Source organism: Vidua chalybeata, chromosome 5, assembly GCF_026979565.1.
Source record: "Vidua chalybeata isolate OUT-0048 chromosome 5, bVidCha1 merged haplotype, whole genome shotgun sequence".
Taxonomy (NCBI): domain Eukaryota; kingdom Metazoa; phylum Chordata; class Aves; order Passeriformes; family Viduidae; genus Vidua; species Vidua chalybeata.
The window spans coordinates 11,704,527-11,728,112 of NC_071534.1; the positions used below are offsets into that span (position 1 = coordinate 11,704,527).

Consider the following 23,586-nt stretch of genomic DNA (forward strand, 5'->3'; position numbering starts at 1 on the left):
TTTCTTACGGGGGAAAACTTCCTGTTATCATTTAACTGTACATCTGCAGCATTATGCTATTATTTAAAAACCCAGTTAACCTGTATCCTACAGGCATTTGCACTGTTTTAGGACAAAAAAGAGTAAATAATAGAAAATCCGCTAGTTTTATTTTGGAGAGCCTAGTAAGTGGAAAGAAACATGACTTGGCTTAGTAATTCCCATTTACAACTGTTCCTCAATTTGGAAACTTCATCACAGGCATATTAAGTAAGATAAGGTATATAAATAATAAAGGTGAGACTGAATGATCATTTGAGTTGGCTTTATTTCATCTCTGCTACAAAAGTATACATCCAGCAATATAAAATAAACAAAATGAAAAATAAGTTACGTACAAAAATACCAGTGGTTTGGCTGAAATATTATAGCCTCATTTTCAGTTTTTTGTTCTTGGATTTTTTAACATTGAGGTAAAAATAACCAGCATACTCATCTACTCATCCTGAGTTCAAAATACCAGTGGTTTGGCTGAAATATTATAGCCTCATTTTCAGTTCTTTGTTCTTGGATTTTTTTAACATTCAGGTAAAAATAACCAGCACACTCATCCTGGTGTTCAGAGTTAAACATTATGGTTGCACAAGGCAACAAGAGCAAATTATGATCTGGGATTTAGCATACTTAGTATGCTGACAGTTTAAAGGTTTATTAACTTTTAAGAGAAGCCCAAAGTTTCAATTTCACCTGACACCTTATTACCCAAATTAACTGTTCTGAATTAAAAGATAGTATTGCACAGGAGCTGGGAGAGGTAAAACTCACCCTTGTTTTGACTGTTGTATATAAATACTGACAATGAACTGTTGAATAATCCAATTCTGCACTCTTAGGTGTGTGCAAATTAATATAACTTTAAGAGACTTGTATAATTCCAAGATAAACACAGACTATTTTATTTTTTGTATCAATGATGAGGAGGATACTGAACACGACCCTAATCAACAGAAATGTTGCTTGGACTATCCTGAATGCCAGACTCTTCACAAAGCTGCTTCAGTCTCTCTTCCAAGATAATATTTTTTTTTACTTCTTCATTGTAGTTATATTTTAGATCCTCAAGTTCTTCAAAAAAGGAAGTATTATAGGTTTCTAGTTCTCTTCTCAGCTCTTTTGTCTCTTCCTGTTGAAAAGAATGAAGGAGTACCACCTTTATCCAGAACTTTGTTAATACCACACAACACCTTTTTTTGCCTTTTTCTTGAGCGATTATATGATAAGAGAATAATGATCTTGTCTAGAAGCAAAAAGGTCTACCTATAAACAGTACCTTCATAAAGACAAAATAGGCTTTGTAAACAGTGTTTAAAAATAGACTTTGTCATTAAATATTAATTCAGCTATTAAACAGCTCTTTTTAGCTAACCATAGTTTTGCTTATTATCTTGCCTAGGATGATCCTTGCAGCTCACCTTTAGTTTCTGTTTTTCGAGCTCTGAAACCTCCAGTTGTGACTGGAGGTCATCTATTTCTGTCAGCAGTTTGTCAGTTTTATCCTCTACAGTTTCATTATGTCCTGCAAAAATAATGATTTTTTTAAATGAAATTTTTAAGTAGTGAAAACCCATGGCACAAATAATCTTGTTTTAATAATTCTGCATCTCCTGAAAGCTGAAACAGTTAAATAAAACCAATTGGGATCACCAAACATTAAAGTCACCTGGGCTTTTCCTTAGTTCTTGTACCAGTTAGGCAGTGGTGTCTAGTTCCTGTGATTGAATGCAGTAGCCCAGTGGCCAGTCTGTTAGCAAACCTTTGAGAAATACAACTTGAGAAATCCTCTGAATTAAATGCAGGAAATTTGTAAATACTGTAAGGATCTTGTTGCATATATTCATAATTTCAATAGGGTCAGTTTTCGTTTTTTTTCCCTCCAGTCATATGACACTGTGCTGCTCCATAGTGCTCTGCTGATGCCTGCTAGGTCTTAAATCCTTCACAGAGCTGGTAACTGGAAATAAACAGTCATTTGGAACCCAAAGTCAGAGGTGTAAGAAAGAGGATTTCAGTGAATGAACGACATCTTACAATCTTTTGAGTTTAATAAAGCAAGTAGAGGCAGGAACTACACACCTTCTTGTGAGGTGAAAAGCATACAAAGTTTATAGCCTGTTGCTCAAAATAATTGATTATTGAGATTTTTACTGAAAATTCTCTTCAAAAAGCTTGTATATGTACTCAAAAATTCAAGACCTTAATCTGCTTCGGTTTACACTCCTTCAGCATTAATCTACTTCAAATAATTCTGTAGATTTATTATCACTTTGCACACAAATATTAAGTAGTTTTGACCCTAAATACAAGAATACCATTATTTTAAGGTATTGAAAATTATTACCAGCTGCAGGACCTTCACTTGTAGAGGTGTGTCTTTCATGCTTACAAGCCTTCATCAGGTGCACTAGTTCTGCTTTTTCTTTCTCTAATTGATCATTAGTTAATCTAGAATATAAAAAAAAAAATTAGATTTTTTTTAACTATTAACATATTTTAAAACATAAAATATTTAACTGAAAATTGCAGTGGCCGTTTCCTGATCTTCTTATTTCATGTATATTTGCTGAGGTGTTTAGTTAGTTTAGAAGTACATTACCTTAAAAGCTGAAGCTCCTTGATGATGTTTTGCTCTGTCCCTGCACCTTCAGGATGATGTTTAAGATGCTCAATCTTAAAAGAAAAATTAAGGAAGTTTTATTCTTGAGAACAATATCCATGGCAATGCAGTTCAGATAGAGTTCTCTTGAACACAAGATTAAAAAAAGAATGAAAATAATACAAAGGATGTAACCAAACATTAAGCTATCAGGAAAAAAAAATATTGTTCCTGTACAGTTTTTACACACAAAGCTCATTCTTGATAGCCTTTCCAAAGTTAGTAAAGATCATTGCTATGTATTTCATGAAGGGTTAAGAAATAAGTATTTAGACAAAGACAGCTGGATACATAGCTACACCAACATAGAGTATACATATGCATAAGGAATTGATATGCCTAAATAATTTAAATGCTTTAAAAATATTATTGATGTGCTTATTTGCATACCTGGTTGTCCCAGTTCATTTTGAAAGACTGCATGAAAACCCTGTGATTTTGCAATGACAACCCCAATGAGGGTACACTGCCTAGAGGTGACCTGCAGTTAAGTTAGAAGAGGTCCCTGACCAGAGAGGGAGGGAGCCTCTGAAAGAGACACCTGGTTAAGATGCAGGAGCACAATAGTGGTTTAAATAAGTGATTATATACAGTTAATAAATGCAGTGACAGTTCATGAACTTGCATGAGGCTACTGGCAATGATATGTTTTTGTTCTGTTACTACCAAACACGGTAAGGATTTGGATTTCTTTGTTTTACACAATCAGGCTCTGTTTTTTGAAATGTAGTTAACTTTGATCTCGTCCCTTCATCAGTACTTGAGACATGAAAAACTGGAAAGTGTATTGCTCCCAGAGAAATATCACAAAATAAAAGACTTCTATCTCTGTGTTAAATTTGCTGCTGGTATATACTTCATGCTACTAACACTGATGTTAGAAAAGGAAAAACAGGGAAAAACTACCAGAGTAATTGTTTTACAGGAATCAATTCCAAGTTCTATTTACTGAACACATCTACTTCCTTACATAATATATATATGACTTCCCAAATTGGAAGTTTTGTATTTGATACCTTTCACTGAAAAGAGTCAGTACAAGGTGCTTGGGGAAGAAAATCATCTGCATATAAATAAATGAGAAGATGAAAGCTGATGTGGGTGCAATGCTAGGACTGCACCTCTGTACTCTAAAAGTGAAAATGTGATACACCTGTTCAAAGGTAACCTGAGTTCAAAATTCATTAACTCTTCCACATGTACAGTAGTACTTGTAGGACTACTGGAGTCTGCATGTAAGAGGCCAGACTGGAAACAGAAATGAGGATCCTGTTCAGGATAGCGAACTGAATACTCTCCTGCCCCCCCCCCCGCAAAAAAAAAAAACAACTGACTGGAGGGAATAGGGAAGTCTCTGCAGCAACCTCACTGCAGTATAAGCTAGAAAGATTGTAAGACCTTTTGAAGTATCTTTCTACAGGGTTTCATGTCATCACTGAAACTATAAGAAAAAAACCCTATAGAAGAACACAGTAGAAAAATAATAGTTTTCCTCAGACTGCAAGTCAAGAATATATATTGATAATGTGTGGTAAACCTCATTAATTGGCTAAAATATGTAATATAGCAACTATGACTGAAATAAAAACCTATAAAATAAAGGTTTGGAGAAAAACCAAGTATTCTGCCACTACAGACATTACAAAGACAAATTAAGCATTCTATTTTCAGAGTTATCTAGCTAAATTTTACTCACTTGTTCTTTTAGATCTTGTAAATTTTTATCAGCATTGTGTTCACGTTCTGTTGCTTCCTGAAGTAGCCTTTTAAGGTTAGAAATGCTTTGGTTTTTTTTAGCAATATCTATTTCCATTTCCTTCAACTTAGTTTCGTGCATTCTGGCAGTATTTTTATTTAGAAAAAATAAGAGCAAAAGTTAACATTTATGCAGAAACAGAGATTAAAATATCTTTAGGAGAATAAATGCTGTAAAATACACCCTAAAATATGTTTGGGGCATTGGCCTTGAAAGAACCAGTGACCTTATTTTGCTGAAAGATACATAATAAGAAACACATCTGTAATCCTAGAATAAATAAATACTTTTCTAGATATTACACTTCTGTGGTTCTCTTTTTGTGTCTACATTTTATTAAAAGGGGACAGGAATGTTTTTATGCTAGTGCACATAAACCCCAAACACCTGCTGCTAAAAGGATCCATATTACTGATGCAATATGTACGCTAGTTGGACCTTACTTCAGTGTTATACCTTTGAAAGTATTTTTTAATGATTTAGTAATTTATGGAAAATGTACTGAGAAAAGGACTAATACAGATGAAGAAGATGAAGACTCCAAGGCCAAAACTATTCTGCAGTAAATTGTTTACCCTGGAGGAAGAGCAGTCTGAGGAAGATTCCATTTTGCTTTGAGGCTACAAAAAGGTTTGTGTAGAATTTGAAATGTTGTAAGGTACCTCCAGAGGTCACGTAGCCCAGTTTCCCATCTGAATCCATCTGGATTTTCTGATAGCAATGCAGTGTCCAACACCTTGCTACCTGACAGAGTCTTCTGAAGGGTCACTGGGATGACACCCCTTTGTCTGCCCTATGAAACGCTTACTGTTGTTACCATGTATATGCATTGGTAGATGTGCTGGTGAGGTGGATTGTATGTTAAAGTTCCCCAAGCAGCTTCTCTAGGTTAGTAAGGTTGTTATGTTATTAACTTACTTTAAATGAATGTTAAAGTAAATGCAAATAGAAGGTTTTATTCACATGAGTTGAAACGGGCAAATACAATTACACATGACCGTGTATTTTGTACCTATACACAACTATGTATCTTTCAACTAAATAGAACCAAGTAGAAATGTTTCTCAAAAGAGATGAACAAAAAGAATAAATGTATGAATACTGCTGAGCTGATATGCCAGCTGTTAAGGGCCTACCATCTTCACTGCACGCTCATATTCTCTCTCTGCTGTGGCCATTAGCTACCTCCGTCCTGTCCTGCAGTCGGTTTTCCCCTCCTTCCTTAGACAAATTATGGCAGCCGTTGGGCCTTGCATAGAGACATTTTACCTCACTGGATAGTCCAGGGGAAGGTTAAAAAAAAACAAATGGCTTTCTGAAGTCTCAATGAAGAAACAGCTCAGCAATATGTCAGAGTAGCACTAGACTCCCCAAGGGGTCCTGTGGGAGTGCAAGACCGGGAAGGGAGTAAAATCTTGGACATCAACAGACTCAAGATGAAATTAAACAAGTCTCTCTTCTGTCCAGCTGATTTTATGCCCTAATAAGTTTACTGCCAGATTTTGTAGATACCTTCCATTTCTGTTTATTAAAGGGTACTTTAAAGTATTTATTTATTTATTCATTTAAATAATATTTATTTAAATTATATATTTATTTGTTTAAAGTATATATTAAAGAGTAAAGATCAGTACATCAACTTATTTCACCCTGAAGTCATCCAGGAGTCCAGACTAAGTATTTCTTAGCAAAAATTTGCTCTCTGCTGTCCTTACGCAGGACACAGGTTGTTTATTTATCTTAATAGCATGAGCATTGTATCATTTTTCTGTCCTCTTATTACATTCTCAATTCCTACCTTGTTACAATGGACTTCCAGTTTCTGCTATCAGCTCCATCAAATTGGCTCTCAGCCAAATTTAGCTTCTTAATGGTTTCCTCCAGCTGTACATTTAACTTCCCATTTAATATCTCCAAATTATTCTTCTCTATCCGTAGCTTCTCTCCATTGCCAGCTTCCTATTATTCATTAAAAGCAAAGCTTTATGGAATACTTAACCTCACATCAAGCATGGTATTATATCAAATGACAGTGAGATAGGGTCAGTGCTAATCTAGAGGAACACTGCATCCAAGACTACTAGCGCTACAACTTCCAGATTTGATCTTGGGCTGGTCCTTGGATATCTCCTCTCCACATACAGTGAAATAAATCTGTCATGGCAATATCAGTGTTATATCAACCATTAAGAAAAATAAAAACCACATACTTACCATAACTAGTGCCTACTGGAAATAAAGGGATGCATTAAAATGATCATACCTTTTTCAGTTCTTTACGTAGTCTCTCATTTTCAGTAATGAGTTTTTCCATTCCTTTGGTTTTAGATTCATAACGCACATTCAGCTGGCCCTCCAGATCAAGTTTTGTTTTTTCCATTTCAGACTAAAGATCAAACAGTTTGTTAAAACACATTTACATTACTTAGAAGAAAATTTCAGATTTCCATTTTTAAAGCACAGCATAGTTACAGCTACTTAGAACAGTGAACATTTTATCACATAATTAAATATATCCTTAAGATACAAAGTACCTTAAACTGTGCAGTATGTTATGCTAAAATGAAGTCTTGCCTTTCTGTTCTACATATTTCATATCTGGCATTTTCAAAACAGGTTTGTGCTAATCATCATCAACAGGCTTACTACTCCATTTTGTTACTAACTTGCATATAAACTGTTACTGAAATATAGTTACTAGAGATAAATCTATACCTTTAGCCTCTCATTTTCCTGCTCAAGACCAAGTAATTTCTCATTAGAAACCACAGCTGGAGCTTTTTTCAGTTCTTCATTTTCTCTTTGGACTCTCTCTACAACCTTTTTCATCAAGCCAATTGTTTTTTCCAGTTCTGAGACTGTCTTTCCACTTCTACCAGCCTTCAGAAGGGGGAATGAAAAAAGTAAAAGTGAGCAAATAGTTCATCTTAACATTCTGAGACACTCCAAATCTTACTTTATTCTTATTTTCCCATTGCAATTCATATTTATAGGAAAAAAGATGCTTTATTTTGATATGACTTGAACCCTAGAATTTCTAGCATACTTACCTCTCCAAAACATCTAATGTTTTAATGTTATTAATTCCCCAAGTCAACAAATCAACTTCTTCATTTTCTACGTTACCCTAAAGAGCTGCAGTTAAGTCTCAAAATCTGCTATACTCGTCAACCAAACTGAAACAGTAGGAAAATAAATCAAAGAACTACTTAATTTATTTAGCTTTTCTTGTAGAAAAATTCCCCAATCCAACAGACCATGCAATTACTGTTGGGGAAAAATGCTGGGCTGGGAGCTTGAGGGAAGAAAAGAGGGCCCTTTTTTAGCAACCCTTCTTCTCCTGAACTTAAAGTGACAGAAGAACTATATATTAAAGCATAAGTAGATCTCCCTTTCCAAAGGAATATATTCTTCTTGCAAAATGATAAATAAATAAATGTGGGGGAAAATCTTGTAATTTCTCTATTTTTCTTCTTTCACTACATTAATTAATGAGTTAGAAAATCTGTTGATTTTCTAATGAAAAGATGCTGCTGATTCTAGTTCTCAGGCCATAAGGTACCTCATAAGGAAAATGGGGAGGATTTTACTCTCTGGACTTCAACATAAATGTATATAGTGACCAAATTTAAGGAGTAAAACTATTTATTTTTCTTCTCTAAAATAACTGGAGGGATTAGGAGGTATGTGTTGGTACACAGTAGAGTTAAAGAAAAACCTGCCACATCTTGCTTCCTGTGAATGGAGAAAGATGCAGAATTTGCTTTCTCCTCAGAACTTTTGCGTGAATCAGTTGTATAAACTGAATTTTCTTGTCCAAGAATACCACTGCATAAGAGAGACAGGTACACAAGCAGTCCATGCAAAGCATGAGTAAAAGAATGAAAAATATCTGATCTTTTCCAGGTATGCAGAAGCAGAACTCAATTCTCCTTGTATACTGAGCTACAAAGAGCTACAAAGTCACTTAGGAGCTTTTTATTAGTTCAGCTTTCTCTAGAAGGTCACACAAATAGTTTGATAAGTGAACAGCAGGAGACACACTGCTGAGTACTTTTTTCCCTTTAACTTTGGAAATATTGTTCTATTCAGCTAGGGTAAAATTTAAATGTGTCCATAGTACAACAAACAAAAACCTTCACTATCAGTACTTAGCCTTTCTACATCTGCATCAAATAATTTACATAAATACATAAATATTATTTTCATTATTATGGCTGTAACTGCAATTTATTGTACAAATATGCTTCTGAAGGTAACTAATCCAAATGACAAAATAAGGCCATGATAGTGCAAATATTTAATAGTTTAGCTCTAGTCATTCTAACGGTCCTGTTAACTTAATGTCATTAATTAATTATAGCATTTTGTCAATAAAATAAACAAGACCAATTCATGTTTGGTTTTGGTTGATTCCAAATTATTTTGCTCCAATAATACTTAGCTTTTTTTTGGTATTTTTTTTCATTTACTTATGATGAAAGTGCTGTTATAATACTCACCCCTCTAATGATGCTCAGCTTTCGTTCAGCTTCTGCTTTCTCTTTTTTGAGAAGTTCACACATTTCTTTTAAGTCATCTACTTGGTCCTACAAACAACAAAAAAAAAAAAAGAGTAATCAGCAACTTACATCTCAAATTGAAATGAAAAACTAGTGAATAAAATTACAATGGTTTTACTTTGAAAAATTTAAGAGAAAGCCATTTCTTATCTCAATGACATTTTCCACTATTTCCACCAGCTATTCCACCTTCTCATTGTCTGTAAAAACATGGAAAATTTACAGTATGTACAGAAAAAATATCCATTTCTTCTTAAGCAATTCCCTGGCCAGTGTGAGAGTAAAAGGGACTAAAGTAAGAAGATGTTACCTTTAGTCTTGGCAAATCTTTATTGGCCTGCTCTAGCTGAAATCTTAGCTCAATGTTTTCAGATGACAATCTTAAATTTTCCTTTTCTTGTTCTCTTCGATACTGATCACTTGATCCTATTCCTGATGTCTTGAGAAAAGAGGGGGAAAAATTATTATTAAGTGGTAATGTACTAATTCAATACAACTATCAGTTGTAGTTGATTAAGAGCAACAGGAAACTAGTATTTTTCACAGAAATTAAAAGAGAAAGTATTATTACCAGTTTTAATCTAATCTGCTTTGATTTTACCACCTTCTCCTCCATTTTTTAAACTTACTTAACCTTTAAGGAAAGTTTACAAATCAGTATAAATCAGTGAAAATTTTGTCAAACCAAAATTACTTCTCAAATTATTCTGTAGAAGTAAATCTCAAAGACTAAAAGATAAAGAAGTTACTGAATGGGTGTGACACTGTACCTGGGAACAGCACCTCATTTTAAGGGCATACTCTGGTAGTTTTTTAAGTAGTACATATGTCATAACAAATTTCAATTATGTCAAACAGATCAGAGAGCAAGCCAGGAATAGTAGTATGTATCTCTCATTGAATCTGTTAGTTCCCAAAATCTTAAGTCTTTATCCATGGAGGATAGTGATTTCAACTACACAAAGACAGCTCTGCATAGTTAATAGTGCCAACTGAAAGCAAAGTGATACAGTAAATTATTATACCTGACTAGTAAAGAGTAAAACCTTTTAATAATTTAATAATCAATGTTTTTTACTTATGTAATTTGAGAATGAACTGTATGATTCATTACTTTATCACTAATTAGAGCAATCAAGTATCTGTTTCATTAAAGCTTTTATTTTTTTTTTTAGTGTAAATAATAATATATCAGTCTCTTAAAGAATGAAGGATATCAATTAGCTCCATGTATCTTTAGGGTTATTTGTAAACTCTCCGGATCAAAATTTTAGAATTGACAGTAGCTTACTTGCAAGCTGACATGCATGCTATTATGAAAGTATAAGGTTTGCTTTATGGACCACTTGGTAAGTACTTCAATACACCTGCAGACCATACATAGAAAGCACTGCTTTATCAAGATAAAACTATTCTATTTCTACATCATTTGTACTAAAGAAATGCTAGAGGGCCACTACAGTATCAAACCTCAGGCATTTCACCAAATTCTGGGGTAGTTTCAACCCCTTCTGCACAGCTCTGGTCATTTTCCTGTTTATTCTCTGCAGTGTGTTGATTCATTTCATTATTCATATTTATTTTCTCTGCTTCACAGTCATTAGCTTGATTAGGAGGTTCCCCTGAATCAGACTGATTGCAGCTCATTTTTTCAGTATCAGGCTCCTCTACACATTCTTCTTCATCCACATTTGATTGCTTGAAGATTTCTTGCTTTCTCTCTTCTTCTTCACATTTCTCATTAACTCTTCCATTTTCAGCCTGTGTTATATTTTCTTCTTTTTCACCACAGTTCTCTTTACCAGCTTCAGCTATAATTTTGGTTTTCAGTCCTTCCCTAGAAATCTCTGTGTCCTTGCATTTCTCACTATCTTCAGGGTGGTCTTCAGGAGACACTTCTCTGCTTACATCTGCAGCAGCCTCCTGGCCTTCATTAGACACAATGCATGTTTGCATGTTTGTGTCCTCATCTACTTCACTGCCATCAGTAACTGCATTATTTGTCTGATGTTTGATTTCAGCCCTATTTGAGATAGATTTCTTGTGAAGGAAATTCAGATACTTTTGTTTACTGACAGTGATAGGAACAGACTTGGTCAGTTCAGTTTGGTCACATGTATTCTGAGTCAAGTTGAAGACAGAGTGAAGCGTGAAAGAAAAGCAGAACACAGTAAAAGAAAACAGGAAATAAAGGAAACAAGAATGTACTGTTAAGTCTATTCTTGAAAGATTAAGAAAACTTAATAATGCAACATTTGCATTGTAAGCAGCCTTGTAAAAATCAAAGTGGGACAAAAACACCTAATGCAACTGAAATGAAACTCAGTATTTCCCCAAACTCTGTGCATCCTTAATTTTTAATCACTATATAATATAAAAGCAGTCTCTCAGTTGCAGACTCATATTTAAAAAGATATTTTCCTTGTTTCTCCAAATATGCTAGGATGCTGAATATTCCAGCTTCTACCTGTAGGACACAGAAACTAAGTTTGGGGATTTGGAGGTTTTTTGTGGTTTTTGGTTTGTTGGGTTTTTTTAAAACCACTAAAAGCTGAGTTTATCATACCCTGCTGTAGGATACTGTCATTTAAATAAAACCAGCTAAATGACATAGAATACCAAATAGAAAACAAATACTTTTCATAAGTAGTATTCTATGTAATATGGTTACATAATTAACTTACCGAGGGTTTCAAAAACGTCTCTCTTGAACATTGTCTCTGCAATGCATGAAGCTTTTCCTGGAGGTATTGATTTTTGAAGTGTAAATCTTCTACAACAGTGTCTCGTGGGATTGCTTGCAGTGTTCTACATCAAAAAATGAGTCAAGCCAAAACAAACAAATGGCTATTAATGCAGACAAACATCCCTTAATGTAAAAGCCCAGTGAAATTCTGGATTTTTCCACTGGATTTTCCAAGTGTTTCTAAGCTAGTTATTCTGAATCAACGTTGGCCATATTTCAACTAGTCCCAATGAATGGAAGATATCTGCTTTGGCAAAAGGAATCTGCTCTTTTCAGATGTATACAGTCTCTATTACTCAGGTACATCATCCACTGTGATAGTGGACACACTGGTTAAGCACTTCTCAACTGCACTTAGCAATTCCAGTAACTTTCACCAACTCTAAACTGTAGTTAAATTTTTTCACAATAGAAGCCATATGTTTTTCATATTATTTAGCTTTTTAGAATAATGAACCAATGCTTTATATTCTCTGAACATGTACAACTGCTCCCAAATACTTTTAAGTTTGCTTATCATGGACTCTAAGAAGAAATTTTAAAATTCCTGTTTCTTTTTTTCCTTCTTGAATTACAGTTTGCTTATTAGAGACTATCTCATTCCACATATTTTTTTACTAGTTTAGGTTTCTCACTTTTTATAATCTTTTAAAAAGTCTCTCACCTCAAGTGTGCAACTTCATTTTCTAACTCTAGATTCCGTTTTCTTAGTTCTTCCACTTCTTTTTCAGTTTCTGTGGCTCTTACTCCAACAACACGGTCAACGGTGACACCAGTAGTTTTCAGTTTCTTCTGCAGAGTAATTTTCTCTTTTTCACTCCTGCAACATCCAGTAAATTTACATTTTAAAGCTTATTTGCTAAGCTGCTTTCTTGAGGAGAAAATATTTTCTGTCTTGAAGAATCACATTTGCATTTTATCTGCTCACTGAACCACACTCCCTTTTCCATTTAATAAGGTTACTCTACAGACACTAAAGCCTTACCAAAATCTCAACTCAAAACCCAAAAAAAACCCAATGGACATTAAGTCAGTATCATGCATGTCATAAGCCACTTGTTGGTCTTGCATTGTTCTATGTGAAATTCAGGCAAGGCTTGCTAAGAATAAGAGCTATTTTGAAGCTGTTTCAAATCACAGTTTAATAACATCTACAATCACCACCACATCTTTTATCAGTAAAATTTTGCCACTGCTTCACTGAAGTAAACATCTGCAGAGCGTATGGACATATGGTTGTGTCCTGAAAAGGCTTCCAACTCATAATCCTAGAACTGTCATTACTGCAGTAACACTACAGTCCTAGCAACCTGGTTAAATAACACCACTGTGAGAAATAGCCTGTCTTCATAAAGGTGTTATTTGTTTTATGGGAATCATAGAATACTAAACCAGGAAGCATAATAAAGAACTTAAATTAATTTTATCTCGAGACATTTTCTTCTAATAAAGGTAGCTGGCTTCCAGAAGGGAAAGGATACTAGAAGAGTTAGTAGCCTGCTGCTTGAAAATTAACTAATCCTTTTAGTCTCAACAGCAATGTCAAATTCTCTCCATCAGTCTTATAAATGTAACAAACTGCAATAATTACTGTATGTCAAACATATCTGGATTTCCCTTATGTCATAATTTTTTAGCTGAAGCAATTAAAACCAACTCACTTTGTATAAATTTCCTTCAATGTATTCAACTGTTTGGATAAAGCATCTGCTTCTTTTTCCTTTTCCCTTAGTTTGTTCCGCAATCCTTCCATTTTGATTTGCCATTTTTTACCTTCATCCCATCTAATTATCTCTTCTCTGGAGGTCTGTGAAGAACATAAATAGATTCTGTATTTCCCTTTGATTTCTTCTCTTACAGAAAAACATGCAAACACATTAGAAAACTAAGAATTATATATTCTTCATTTATCAGTTTAAATCAGGAAGCCAGAGCAGGCATATATTATTTGCCATAGCTAAGTAGCAGGTTCAGCTGGATACATTGCTGTGTGATTGGTGGATAAAGCTAATGCAGTTGATTGGTCCCACCAAATTCTTCCTTAGATTTTAATATTCATTTTACAAAAAAAGGGGTGAAGCATTTCATGAAATTAGAAGTGCTAGTGCAATGTGTCCTTTTACTTCAAATTACACATTAGATTTAAGACAAAGTAGGTTTTTTGCATGGCAATTTACAACAGATCTGTCTTCCACAACTCACCAGGGGCTTGCATGCCCCTGCTGCACAGCTTCTTTTCCTACAAGAAATGGAATCTCTACTTAGAGTTAATAACTCAGTAACTATAAATTATACATTGGTTGAAACCTGTACCTATAGAATCACAAATGGCTACTGAAAAATCACAGTCAGTATTCCTGTAAGAAATGTTTGGCTTGGTTTGGGGTTTTCTTTATTTTTAGTCAGAATGTTTCCCTGTACTTCATTTTCTATTTTTGTTCTAAACAGTTACTGCTATGAAGCAATGGAATGAAAGAAAAATCTTGGAAAACAGGAAAAAATGCATGCCAAGTGTGAGAAAAACACCTCTAGACACAAAGCAATAGGTATTTAAAACATTTCAAATTAATTGAAAGCATTCGTGCAGTTCTAGAATAATATTTCACATCATACATAAATAGTCTGACTCTCATTGCACAAGTATGCTATAACATTCCAGCCTACTTTATAATTAATATAAGAAGCCACTAATTAGTTACTGACATAGTAACAAGCAAGAAAACAGCAAAAATCTTATAAATTAACACAACTCTAAATCACTCAGAACTTCTTGTACGCAGAGATCACAATTGTCAAGAATAATCACTTATAGAGACATCATCCCTTTTTAGATTCATTCTTTTGCTCCTCAGTATTTTATGCTTTTACTATTGCATTGATTTCACAAAAGCACATTTGGCAGATCAATTTCACCACTACCTAAAAAATCTTAGTTTTCTAAGATTTTGTAGAATTAAGCATCCATTAGAAAAAAGCAAGAAATAATTAAGATACTAAGTAACAAGAGCGGTAACGAAGAGCATGGCAAACATGAGAAGTTGCAGCCATGAAACTGCTTTTTTTCTGATCAAGTTTGGCTGGTAGGTTTTAGAAGAAATAGGGAGAGGTGAACAACCTTGACCTCAGCTGATGAGCTCTTTCAAAGCCATGATATAAATATCACATACCTTGTCTTCTCTTAGACCCTTTTTTTCTGTTTCTTCACACTTTTTCTCAAGTTCATTTTCCAACTTTTTAATTTTTTTCTGAAGCATATCTATCAGATTTTGTTCATCAACTTTGCTCTGAAAAATTACAAACTTCACGTTTAGTGACTACTGATTTTTTTTTCTCTAGTCAGAAAATACGGATTTTAATTCCAAATTGGTAAAATTAGTTTAAAACCTAAATGATCTTTTAAAAATTATCTTTAAATTATTAAAATATTGGAATGTAACTTTTCCCTCTGAATAATCAGCAGCAAGTAGCTGAATTTTAAAAAATAGATAGATGATTCTTCTGTAAATCCCTTACTTTTCTTCTAACAGGGGAAATAAGGAGAGCCAGGAAGAAGACAAAATACTATTTTTCCAAGAAGCTATGAAAGTGGTTATTCAACTCCTCAGACTCTTTCAAACTTATTTCAAGAAGTACATAATTCCTTTTTTTTTCAGTTGAGGCAAAGAAACAAGCTAATAGCTTACATGCAACCCAGCTGATGAGGAAAAAATAAATTTTTTAATCAAATGTAATATACTTAAATCTTTCATCCCCCCCAAACCAGCTCATCTCCACAGAAACTTGACCAAGATCAAACATAGTTTGAAAAGTCACTTCTACCTGAATGCTACTGCTTAGCCTCCTAATCCGGTTCTTCAGCTCTTCATTTTCTTTTTCTATTTCATTTTTTTCCCTCAATATTTTAGCGAGTGCTTTTTCTTTCTTCTGAAGCTCTTGGTTTGACTCATCCTTTTCATCAGACAACAAAGCTTCCTTGTTTTTACTTATTTTAAGGTTCTCTTTAAGTTTTGTAATCTGATTATTCAATTCCTCTACCTGTGTCTAGAAAAAAACAAACAAGTTAGCAAAGGCTCCAGTTCAGGCTGAAGTCTTTTTCCCTAACTCCTGTAAAACACAACAAAGCAGTACAATGACATTACCTAGTACTCACCGTAAGCTCCTTGGTTTGTCTGTCAACAATCTCCTGGACATTCATATTTGCCTCTTTTTGTGATGCAGCAGAAATAATTTCCTGTTCAGCATTGGCAGTCATTTCTGCTCGGAGTTCCAGAAGTGCTTTACTCAAAGCCTGAAAATAATTAATTCAATTTTTTTTGTAAGTGAAGATGCTGCTACAGAACAAGAAAAGGCAGTTATATTTTACTTTGGCATGTTATGCAGTTATATTGTATCTCCTGCTCAGCTATACAAAGAATTCTTAAACATTATGAAAGATTTACTCTTTAAGTGACATAGAGATTAATTTCTGTTGACTAACCTTGTGCTGGTTCACTTTTATGGCTAACTGGCTCTTCAGCTGTTTCACTAGGTTTTTCAGAGATGCTGTGGGTGCTCTATTATTTGCTTCTTTTTGGAATTCTAGTTCAACTTTAACATTTGCTAATTCCTTCTCCTTCTGAGATAATATGTTCCTCAGTTCATTTGCTTCTTCTTTCATTTGTTCCACATCATCTGTGTACTTTTCTTGAAGCCTAATAAAAAATAAGCATTAATAGGTACAGTGTAATAATTAGCAAACTCTAAATACATCACAAAGGACACAATATTTTATTTTTATTATTATTAAAGAAAAAGACACTTATATTTGGAAACAGCAAAGAATGACTGACTCAACTAAGGCAACCCTCATTTAATAGAAGAATTACTCATGAAGGTCAGCAAAATGACATTACAGCATTGTTCATTTTCATTCCTGGCCCTTACATGTAAAGAAAGCATCATATTTTTTCCTTTTAAACATGCGTTAAACTTTCATGAGTTTAAACTTGTTCAAACCCAAATGGATGTGCCGTGGGGAGAAAAATGACAGAACACAAGCCAGCAAATAATATAGTAACTTAAAAACAACTTGCATTTTTTCACTAAATGGCACAAAGCTAACAACTAAACAGCATTTTTCCAAGCCACAGTATTAGCCCCAGTGAAGGACTAAAGATTAAAAATAACTTTCAATTGCCAACTATAGTAATGCTTTTGAGATTTTTTTTTTTTAGCTAAATCTTAAAGTCAGCAAAAACATGTTCAATTTGATAGATCAGTCTTGTAGCAGCAATATATAATTGACTTGAACCACTCCAATTGCGACTTATGTTAATAGTTTAAAAACTTACTGGGCTCTGATTGTCTCAAACTCATTGGTTTTCAATATAGTAATTTGTTTTTGTTTCTCCAGATCAGATGATATTTTCTTTAATTTTCCAACAAGTGAAGCAAGAGAATTATCCTGTTCTGCTACAGTTTGCTCTAAGTGATGAAAATATTTACTGTTGGATAGGGACGTAGAAGTCTTTTTCCCTAACTCCTGTAAAACACAACAAATGCAAGTGATAAATATTTTAAGCAAAAAATAAGCATTACTGATGCATTTTTAACTCATTCCTAATCATAATCAAGCATTAATAGCTATCATTTATTTACTGATGCGATTCTTAGTTTACAGAGAAATGGGTCAGCCTCGTTTGAAAAGAGCTTTGTACATCTATTGATCAACAGAATAAAGCAAAATACAGGTTTCACCTTATCATAAAGTGCAGAGATGAATTTTGAATTGAAATGGATTAGCTTAATATAACCATACATTTAATAAGAAAAACAAAAAGCAATACATAACTCTCTCCCCTAGAATTCTCCATAAATTAGGATGATATGCAAAATGCCCATAATCCAGAGGTGGTAACTCTGGCTTTTTACACTTGACTTCTAATGCCTCTCATGTGAAATTTCTCAAAAACAATACAACAATTATAAATCAATCACCCTTTTATTTTTCCTGTCATCAGTTATTACTCACTTTTGACTGCAAAACTGTTCTTTCCAGCAACAAAGTAAAAAATATAGGAACAACTTCACAAATTCTACAAATACATGACTCACCAAAGCAGTCTCTTTGAAGTTATTAAGGGAATTGTCAGTGTACAAATCTAACTTCTGGTGTAGAATTCTTATGTCTTCCTCATGCTTCTTTGCTATTTCCTCTTGTTCCTGTTAGTTCACAATAAAACTCTAGTGATGTACACGATCACAGAAAATCATGAAACTGCAGTGCCTTCAAGTTTTTTGTTCACTCATTGCTCAATAATGCTCCCCAGATTTTCCTCTAATTCTGTAAGTTTCTAAAATTCTTTTCTTCTAGCTATAATCAATGATTTTCTTTTTTCCTTTTTACACTATTGGGGAAAAAATAAATTCTTGCATTTTTAAGCTATGTAACAAGTAGTATGGTGTAACAGCACAGAAGCTGGAGAAAAAACAGTTGGTGTTGGTCTTCAACTGTGACTATCAGTATGGACAGTAATATCCACACCAGGTACATTTCAAGTGTATGCACTTTGAATTACAGTGTGATCCAATGGATGGAATGCTACCACACAGAGCACAACAGGCTCATTTTAAGACTGCATGTTCTGGGTGTTTTCCAAACAAAACCCCTTAATTTCTCCCAAAAGAAATAGCTCCATGTGTTCTTCAAAGTACACTAAGTGAAGATGATAGAAAGTCTGCTTTGGAAATGTGCTTCTGATCCACACTAAAACCAATGCATGTTTGGTCTTGAAGCACCTCTTTGACAAAACATTTATGCTTTAAAATACGCTTTATGGATATAAAGAAAAAACAATATGAATTATGTTTAAATAATATAAAGTATGCTTAGACACACTGTTTATGCTTTAAAAAATGCTTTAGTTTAAAATATGCTTTAAGAGGAATGTTATCCATAAATGTCTTTCTTGTACTTCCCAAATTCACTACCAGATGCAATCCACAGATCTGCTGCAAGAAAATATATCTCCCAAAGGAATATATAAAATAAACTGAGACCACTTCAGCAGAATTTTAATTTTCTTCATGTCACACTACTTTAATTCCTAGACAGACATTATATACATAACCTCTTGACTAAGCAAACCTACTATTCTAAAAAGCTAAAAAATTCTATATGAACTTTCCACATATAAAGTAATTGTCTCTGTTCTGTGTGAGATCAGAATTTTTTATTTTTAGATTTCATTAGCAAGGAGAAAACAAAGAATCAATTAAAACAACTTGAAAATGGAAGAAATTTCAGAAAAAAGGTTTAACTACCTCTCTTGCTTTAGCAAGCATATATTGGTATCTTTTTAACACTTCCTCCTTTTGATTTAATCTTGCTTGCATATTTCCAATGGTTTGATGAGCAATTTTAATGGCATGATGGTACTCTGAGTCATCTTCTTGTTTGCTTAAGTCAGCCATTATTTTCTCTCCTGATGTTGCAGGTAATCGAAGTCTTAATTCATTAATAACTTTGTCTCTTGATATAACATTTTGTTCAGCTTTCCACAGAGCGGTCTCCTTTTCTTCTAATTTCTACAACAAAAGGCAATTTCTGCATTTCCAGAATTCAAACACTGCAAAAAGACCTTACTTTTCAAGAAATGTCCAGAAAGATTTGTCTAAATGTACTTAAAAACACAAAACACTGTATTGGGTTCCATCTGTATGGGGTTACTATTAGATAAAAATGTCCCAGAATATCATTACTATGTCTTTATGTATTAGTTGCTTGGCACATGACACTTAAACAACTCATTTTGTCCTATGAAATGAAGAAGCTGGTGTTTTACAAATAATTTAAGAACCACAAAGTATCTTCTGTAGCAGAGTAGCAATTTAGCAATCCACGATAAAAGTATTTTGTAGTACTTACTGAATTTAACTAGGCATAGTCAACTGAATTTTGTACAGCAAGAGACATCTTAACCTACTAAATGGATGAATAAAAACATTAGAAAATTCTCCTCTATGTTTTTTTCCAATGGAAAAAAATATTTCATTTTATTCATGGTGTGATTGTATTATTTACATTTTCTGAGTGTCAAACATGTCTAAATGACATTTTAAAAAGGATATTTTCATTGGGGGAAAAAAAAAAGGAGAATAGTCACTTTAAATTATAATTTATACATTAAATTACCTCCTCCAGTGATCTGCAGGTTGCCCTAATTTCCACAATTGTTTGAATTTGTTCCTGAATCTTTCTTAAAGCCAACTCAAGTTGTTGTGGGATTGGCAAACTAGGGTCTGGAACTGAGCCTGTAGCCTCTTCAAACTGCACAGAAAGATTGATATTCATGTAATCTGACAGCTCTGAAAAACATGCTTATGTGTCTACTTTTAGTGCATGTACCTTTAAAGCTGTGCAAAGTATTTCAGTTTGTTGATGATCATACTGGTCTAACTGGCGCTGCAGCTCTACTTCTCTCTGGTCCCAAGCCATTTGCCTTTCTTCATGAAACTGTAACAAATGTTTGATAGAAGTAGTTTATTTATTGAAGGCAATGGGAATTTTATAGACAACTTCAACTGAAAAAATAGTTACCAAAAAGTAAAACACACAAACCAGCTCTTAAAAAGGATTATGAAACCAAGATATAAACACCTGCGTTAAAAAGTTATTAGAAAATCACTTAGTAAAATTAGGAATAGTGTATTTTTTTCAATAGCATGCAGGAATACATACCTTGTTCTGCTGTACAATTTCTTCTTCCAGGTTACTGATTGTACATTCATATTCAGAAATTATATTACGTAAATACTTCACCTCTTCCTTCTGCTTGACTAATTCTCGACTAAGTTTAAGTTCCTGCAGATGGAGTTCCTCCATTTTCATGTGCCACACAATTACCTTGCAATGGATAACACACAGTATATTAGAATTTACCACAGGCCAACTAGATGCAGCTTCACTCTGGCTTTGAGGCAGGATGGAACTTCTCAAACTAACTGGAAGACACATCACATGTTCTGCCTTTTTAAGCTTCTTCACTTTTCTTGAGAGAGGAAGCATGACAAGAGTATGAAACTGCAAGGGGAATGACTGGTAAGTGCAGCAGCCAACTGGAGAGTCAACAGGTTTTCCTTACACTGACAAAAGTGCATTGCAAACAATTTTCAAATTATTCAAATTATAGCTTATGTATCTGTTCAGACTGAACAAAAAAAAGTATGCAAGAAATTTGGTTTGTATTTTCTAAAAGAGCAAGAGATTTCAAAACTATTAAAAACTGTATATATTCAAAAAAATACATATGTACTAAGGATAACAGACATACTTATGTCAAAATGCTCTAGAAAAATATTCAAAAACTGACTTAAAACTAAAACATGCCCAGAACATTACAAGCATTGCTTACATGCAGACAACTTTAGTCACAATGGATACAATCATATTATCTAACATAGAGTGATCTAAAAGAGAAGTGAGAAAGCATTCTTAAGATTTCAGGGAGACATTGCTTATGGTTGCAAAATATGCTTAAGCAGAATTACATGAGCATAGTAACATTTCTAACTATGCTGTCTAATTACTGCCCCAGGACTTTTTTTTAAAAAAGACATGAATCTGGAGTGAAGATTTCACTGCAAGCTCATGGAACAAAACTTCAGAATGCTACTCTGTATTTAATTTAATTTATTTCACTATTTAATTAGATTCATAATTTAATTCAATTTAATATAACTGCATTTATAGTTAGCATCTAGTTCCTATGTGCCTTACTGGGAACAAAAGAAGATAATTAGTACACATAACTGCACTGCCTTTTACAGAAAACAAAATATGATAGCTGTCATATTCTAACAGTATATTTTCAAATCAGTAAATTTTATATTAAAACATATATTTAGAAAACAAGCTGAACTGAAACTTAATTTGAATGCAGATCAGATAAGCAAAGCTATTCAAAGCTATAAAATCACAAACCTTTTGAGCTCCTCTTGTATCCTTCAATGCACTTAATAATTCTTCTAAACCTTTCAGTTTCAGCTCCAGCTCTAATGCTCTGTTTTCTGCATTTCTACGCTCCTGCTGGGCATGCTGAACTTCTTCCAAGATCTTCAGTTTGTCATTCTGTAGCTGAATCATTGTTTTAGAGAATTTTTCTTGCTGTGCTAAAGGCAGAGCACCACTAAACTGCCGCCGCAAAGACTGAACCGTCTGTTGTAGATGTTTGGCTCTATTTCTTCCTTCAAGTCTGGCAAAATATAAGGCTTGATCTCTCTCATCAAGCTTCTGCTCCAAACGTTGATTATGGATCTCCATCTTCTGTAGTTTCAACTTAAACTTTTCCAATTTATCTACGGCAACAGATTCACTACCTTGAAGGGCTACGATATCTTGATGCAGTTTTGCAATAATTGCTTTTTCATCTGACTGTGCCTAAGAACCAAATTGATAGAACAAATTTATTTTTCATTTTAACACAGAATATGTTAACACAGTTTATATGTAAATATAAACAAGCTATTTTTAAATATATATGTATTATATATTGCATGTATTTTATTCCACAGAGAAGAGTAAGAATCAGCCTCTAAAAGGCTTTTAATTTTTCCACTGTTGTTTCTACAGCCATGTTGTATTCCTCTGGGAAATGTTTTTTTTCCCCCTCCAGTGTAAGAGCCCGTCTGAAGCCCCTCATTTTCCATTCTGCCTTCCGATTGCCATGAGAAAGAATCCCTTCCCCCACTGCAGTTCCGGCTTAGAACAGGACACAGCGCAGGTGGAACCACTGAACCGTCATGCTGGCTGTTCCGAACAAGGGCTGGCAAGAACTTGGCAAGGAGTTGGCAAGGACTTGGCAAAGACCTGACACGGACCCAACACGGGACAGCCTGATGCACGGCCTGCTTCTAATCTCCGTTCTTAAGCCAAATGAACTTTTGGGGGTGACTCCCGTGGTCCTTCATTGAAGACCCCTCATCTGCCTCGTTACCAATGTGACAAACAAAGAATGAGAACCCTCCTCCCAAGGACTGAGACTGAGACCCCTACTATAGGGAGGAGGGGAAATTGGTGGTCTGACCACTAATGACATGACCTGTTTCCCTTCAGTAATTTCAATGGACTTATTCTTCATTGTATTCGTCTTGCTTTGGTGGTTTCTGTGGACTCACCTGTTCCCTCGTGGCAATTACAATGGACTTTCATTGTTACACTTGTTCCCCCCTCTTTCCTCTGTGGAATATAACTGGACCCCCGAGTTGACCAGAACTTCGAAGACTTCCCCGACACGACAGACGGATCCCCATTGTCCGGACCACTGAGGATCTCGCCTGTGTTGGTAGCTATTCCCATACCCCTCTCTCTCTCTCTCTCTCTCTCTCTCTATCCTTTTATCTCCTTTCCGATCCCCACTATCGCATTTACTGTTTTGGCCCCTAATAAAGGTGCATTTGTTGTGATTAACTGATAGTCCCTTGTTGTTTGCCTTTTTTGCACTTTTGAGATCAGTGAAAAGAACCATCACGACACCCCGCAATAAGCGGATCATGACACCCAGAGACCCCTGTAGCTGTAACCATGTTAGTTAAATTCTTCCTTCCTTTCTTGACCTAATTGGCTGAGAGCCAATCTTTTCCTGAGCAGGAGTCCAGATAAGGCCCTGTTCTTCCTTGTTCGCCCTCTTTCCCTCTTTCTCCCCTGGAATAAACGTCGGGGGTTAGAGCCTCTTTTGGAATCTTTTGCCTTGGCCTTGAAATATTCCCCCCAAAGCCCTCTCAGATCTGGTCTAGTCTAGTAACTCTGCGGGGCTGCGGGGGTAATTATTTCACAGCCACATTATAGAAGTAC

The 23,586-nt window shown here is 34.5% G+C and overlaps 1 protein-coding gene across 7 annotated transcripts in view; it reads right to left on the reverse strand.

The window, feature by feature from the left end:
- Positions 1-287: 287 nt before the first annotated feature.
- CEP290 (centrosomal protein 290) overlaps positions 288-23,586 on the reverse strand; it is a 49,551-nt gene continuing 26,252 nt past the window's right edge. For 3 of the 7 annotated variants that reach the window (XM_053942141.1, XM_053942137.1, XM_053942138.1), the window contains 25 exons: positions 21,718-22,173; positions 20,476-20,640; positions 20,143-20,250; positions 19,930-20,064; positions 19,059-19,322; positions 17,850-17,957; positions 17,087-17,277; positions 16,234-16,447; positions 15,907-16,044; positions 15,576-15,797; positions 14,924-15,040; positions 13,418-13,563; positions 12,421-12,576; positions 11,695-11,818; positions 10,481-11,131; positions 9,321-9,449; positions 8,951-9,037; positions 7,164-7,328; positions 6,712-6,834; positions 6,247-6,407; positions 4,389-4,530; positions 2,633-2,706; positions 2,378-2,481; positions 1,452-1,555; positions 288-1,162 (listed from right to left, as the gene is read on the reverse strand). In XM_053942141.1, the coding sequence (XP_053798116.1) occupies positions 977-1,162; positions 1,452-1,555; positions 2,378-2,481; positions 2,633-2,706; positions 4,389-4,530; positions 6,247-6,407; positions 6,712-6,834; positions 7,164-7,328; positions 8,951-9,037; positions 9,321-9,449; positions 10,481-11,131; positions 11,695-11,818; positions 12,421-12,576; positions 13,418-13,563; positions 14,924-15,040; positions 15,576-15,797; positions 15,907-16,044; positions 16,234-16,447; positions 17,087-17,277; positions 17,850-17,957; positions 19,059-19,322; positions 19,930-20,064; positions 20,143-20,250; positions 20,476-20,640; positions 21,718-22,173 (4,470 nt within the window). In that variant the 3' untranslated portion in view covers positions 288-976. Of the gene's footprint in view, positions 1,163-1,451; positions 1,556-2,377; positions 2,482-2,632; positions 2,707-4,388; positions 4,531-6,246; positions 6,408-6,711; positions 6,835-7,163; positions 7,329-8,950; positions 9,038-9,320; positions 9,450-10,480; positions 11,132-11,694; positions 11,819-12,420; positions 12,577-13,417; positions 13,564-14,923; positions 15,041-15,575; positions 15,798-15,906; positions 16,045-16,233; positions 16,448-17,086; positions 17,278-17,849; positions 17,958-19,058; positions 19,323-19,929; positions 20,065-20,142; positions 20,251-20,475; positions 20,641-21,717; positions 22,174-23,586 lie in introns of those variants that run through there. The other 4 variants (XM_053942140.1, XM_053942144.1, XM_053942142.1 and 1 more) reach the window with 4 other exon arrangements.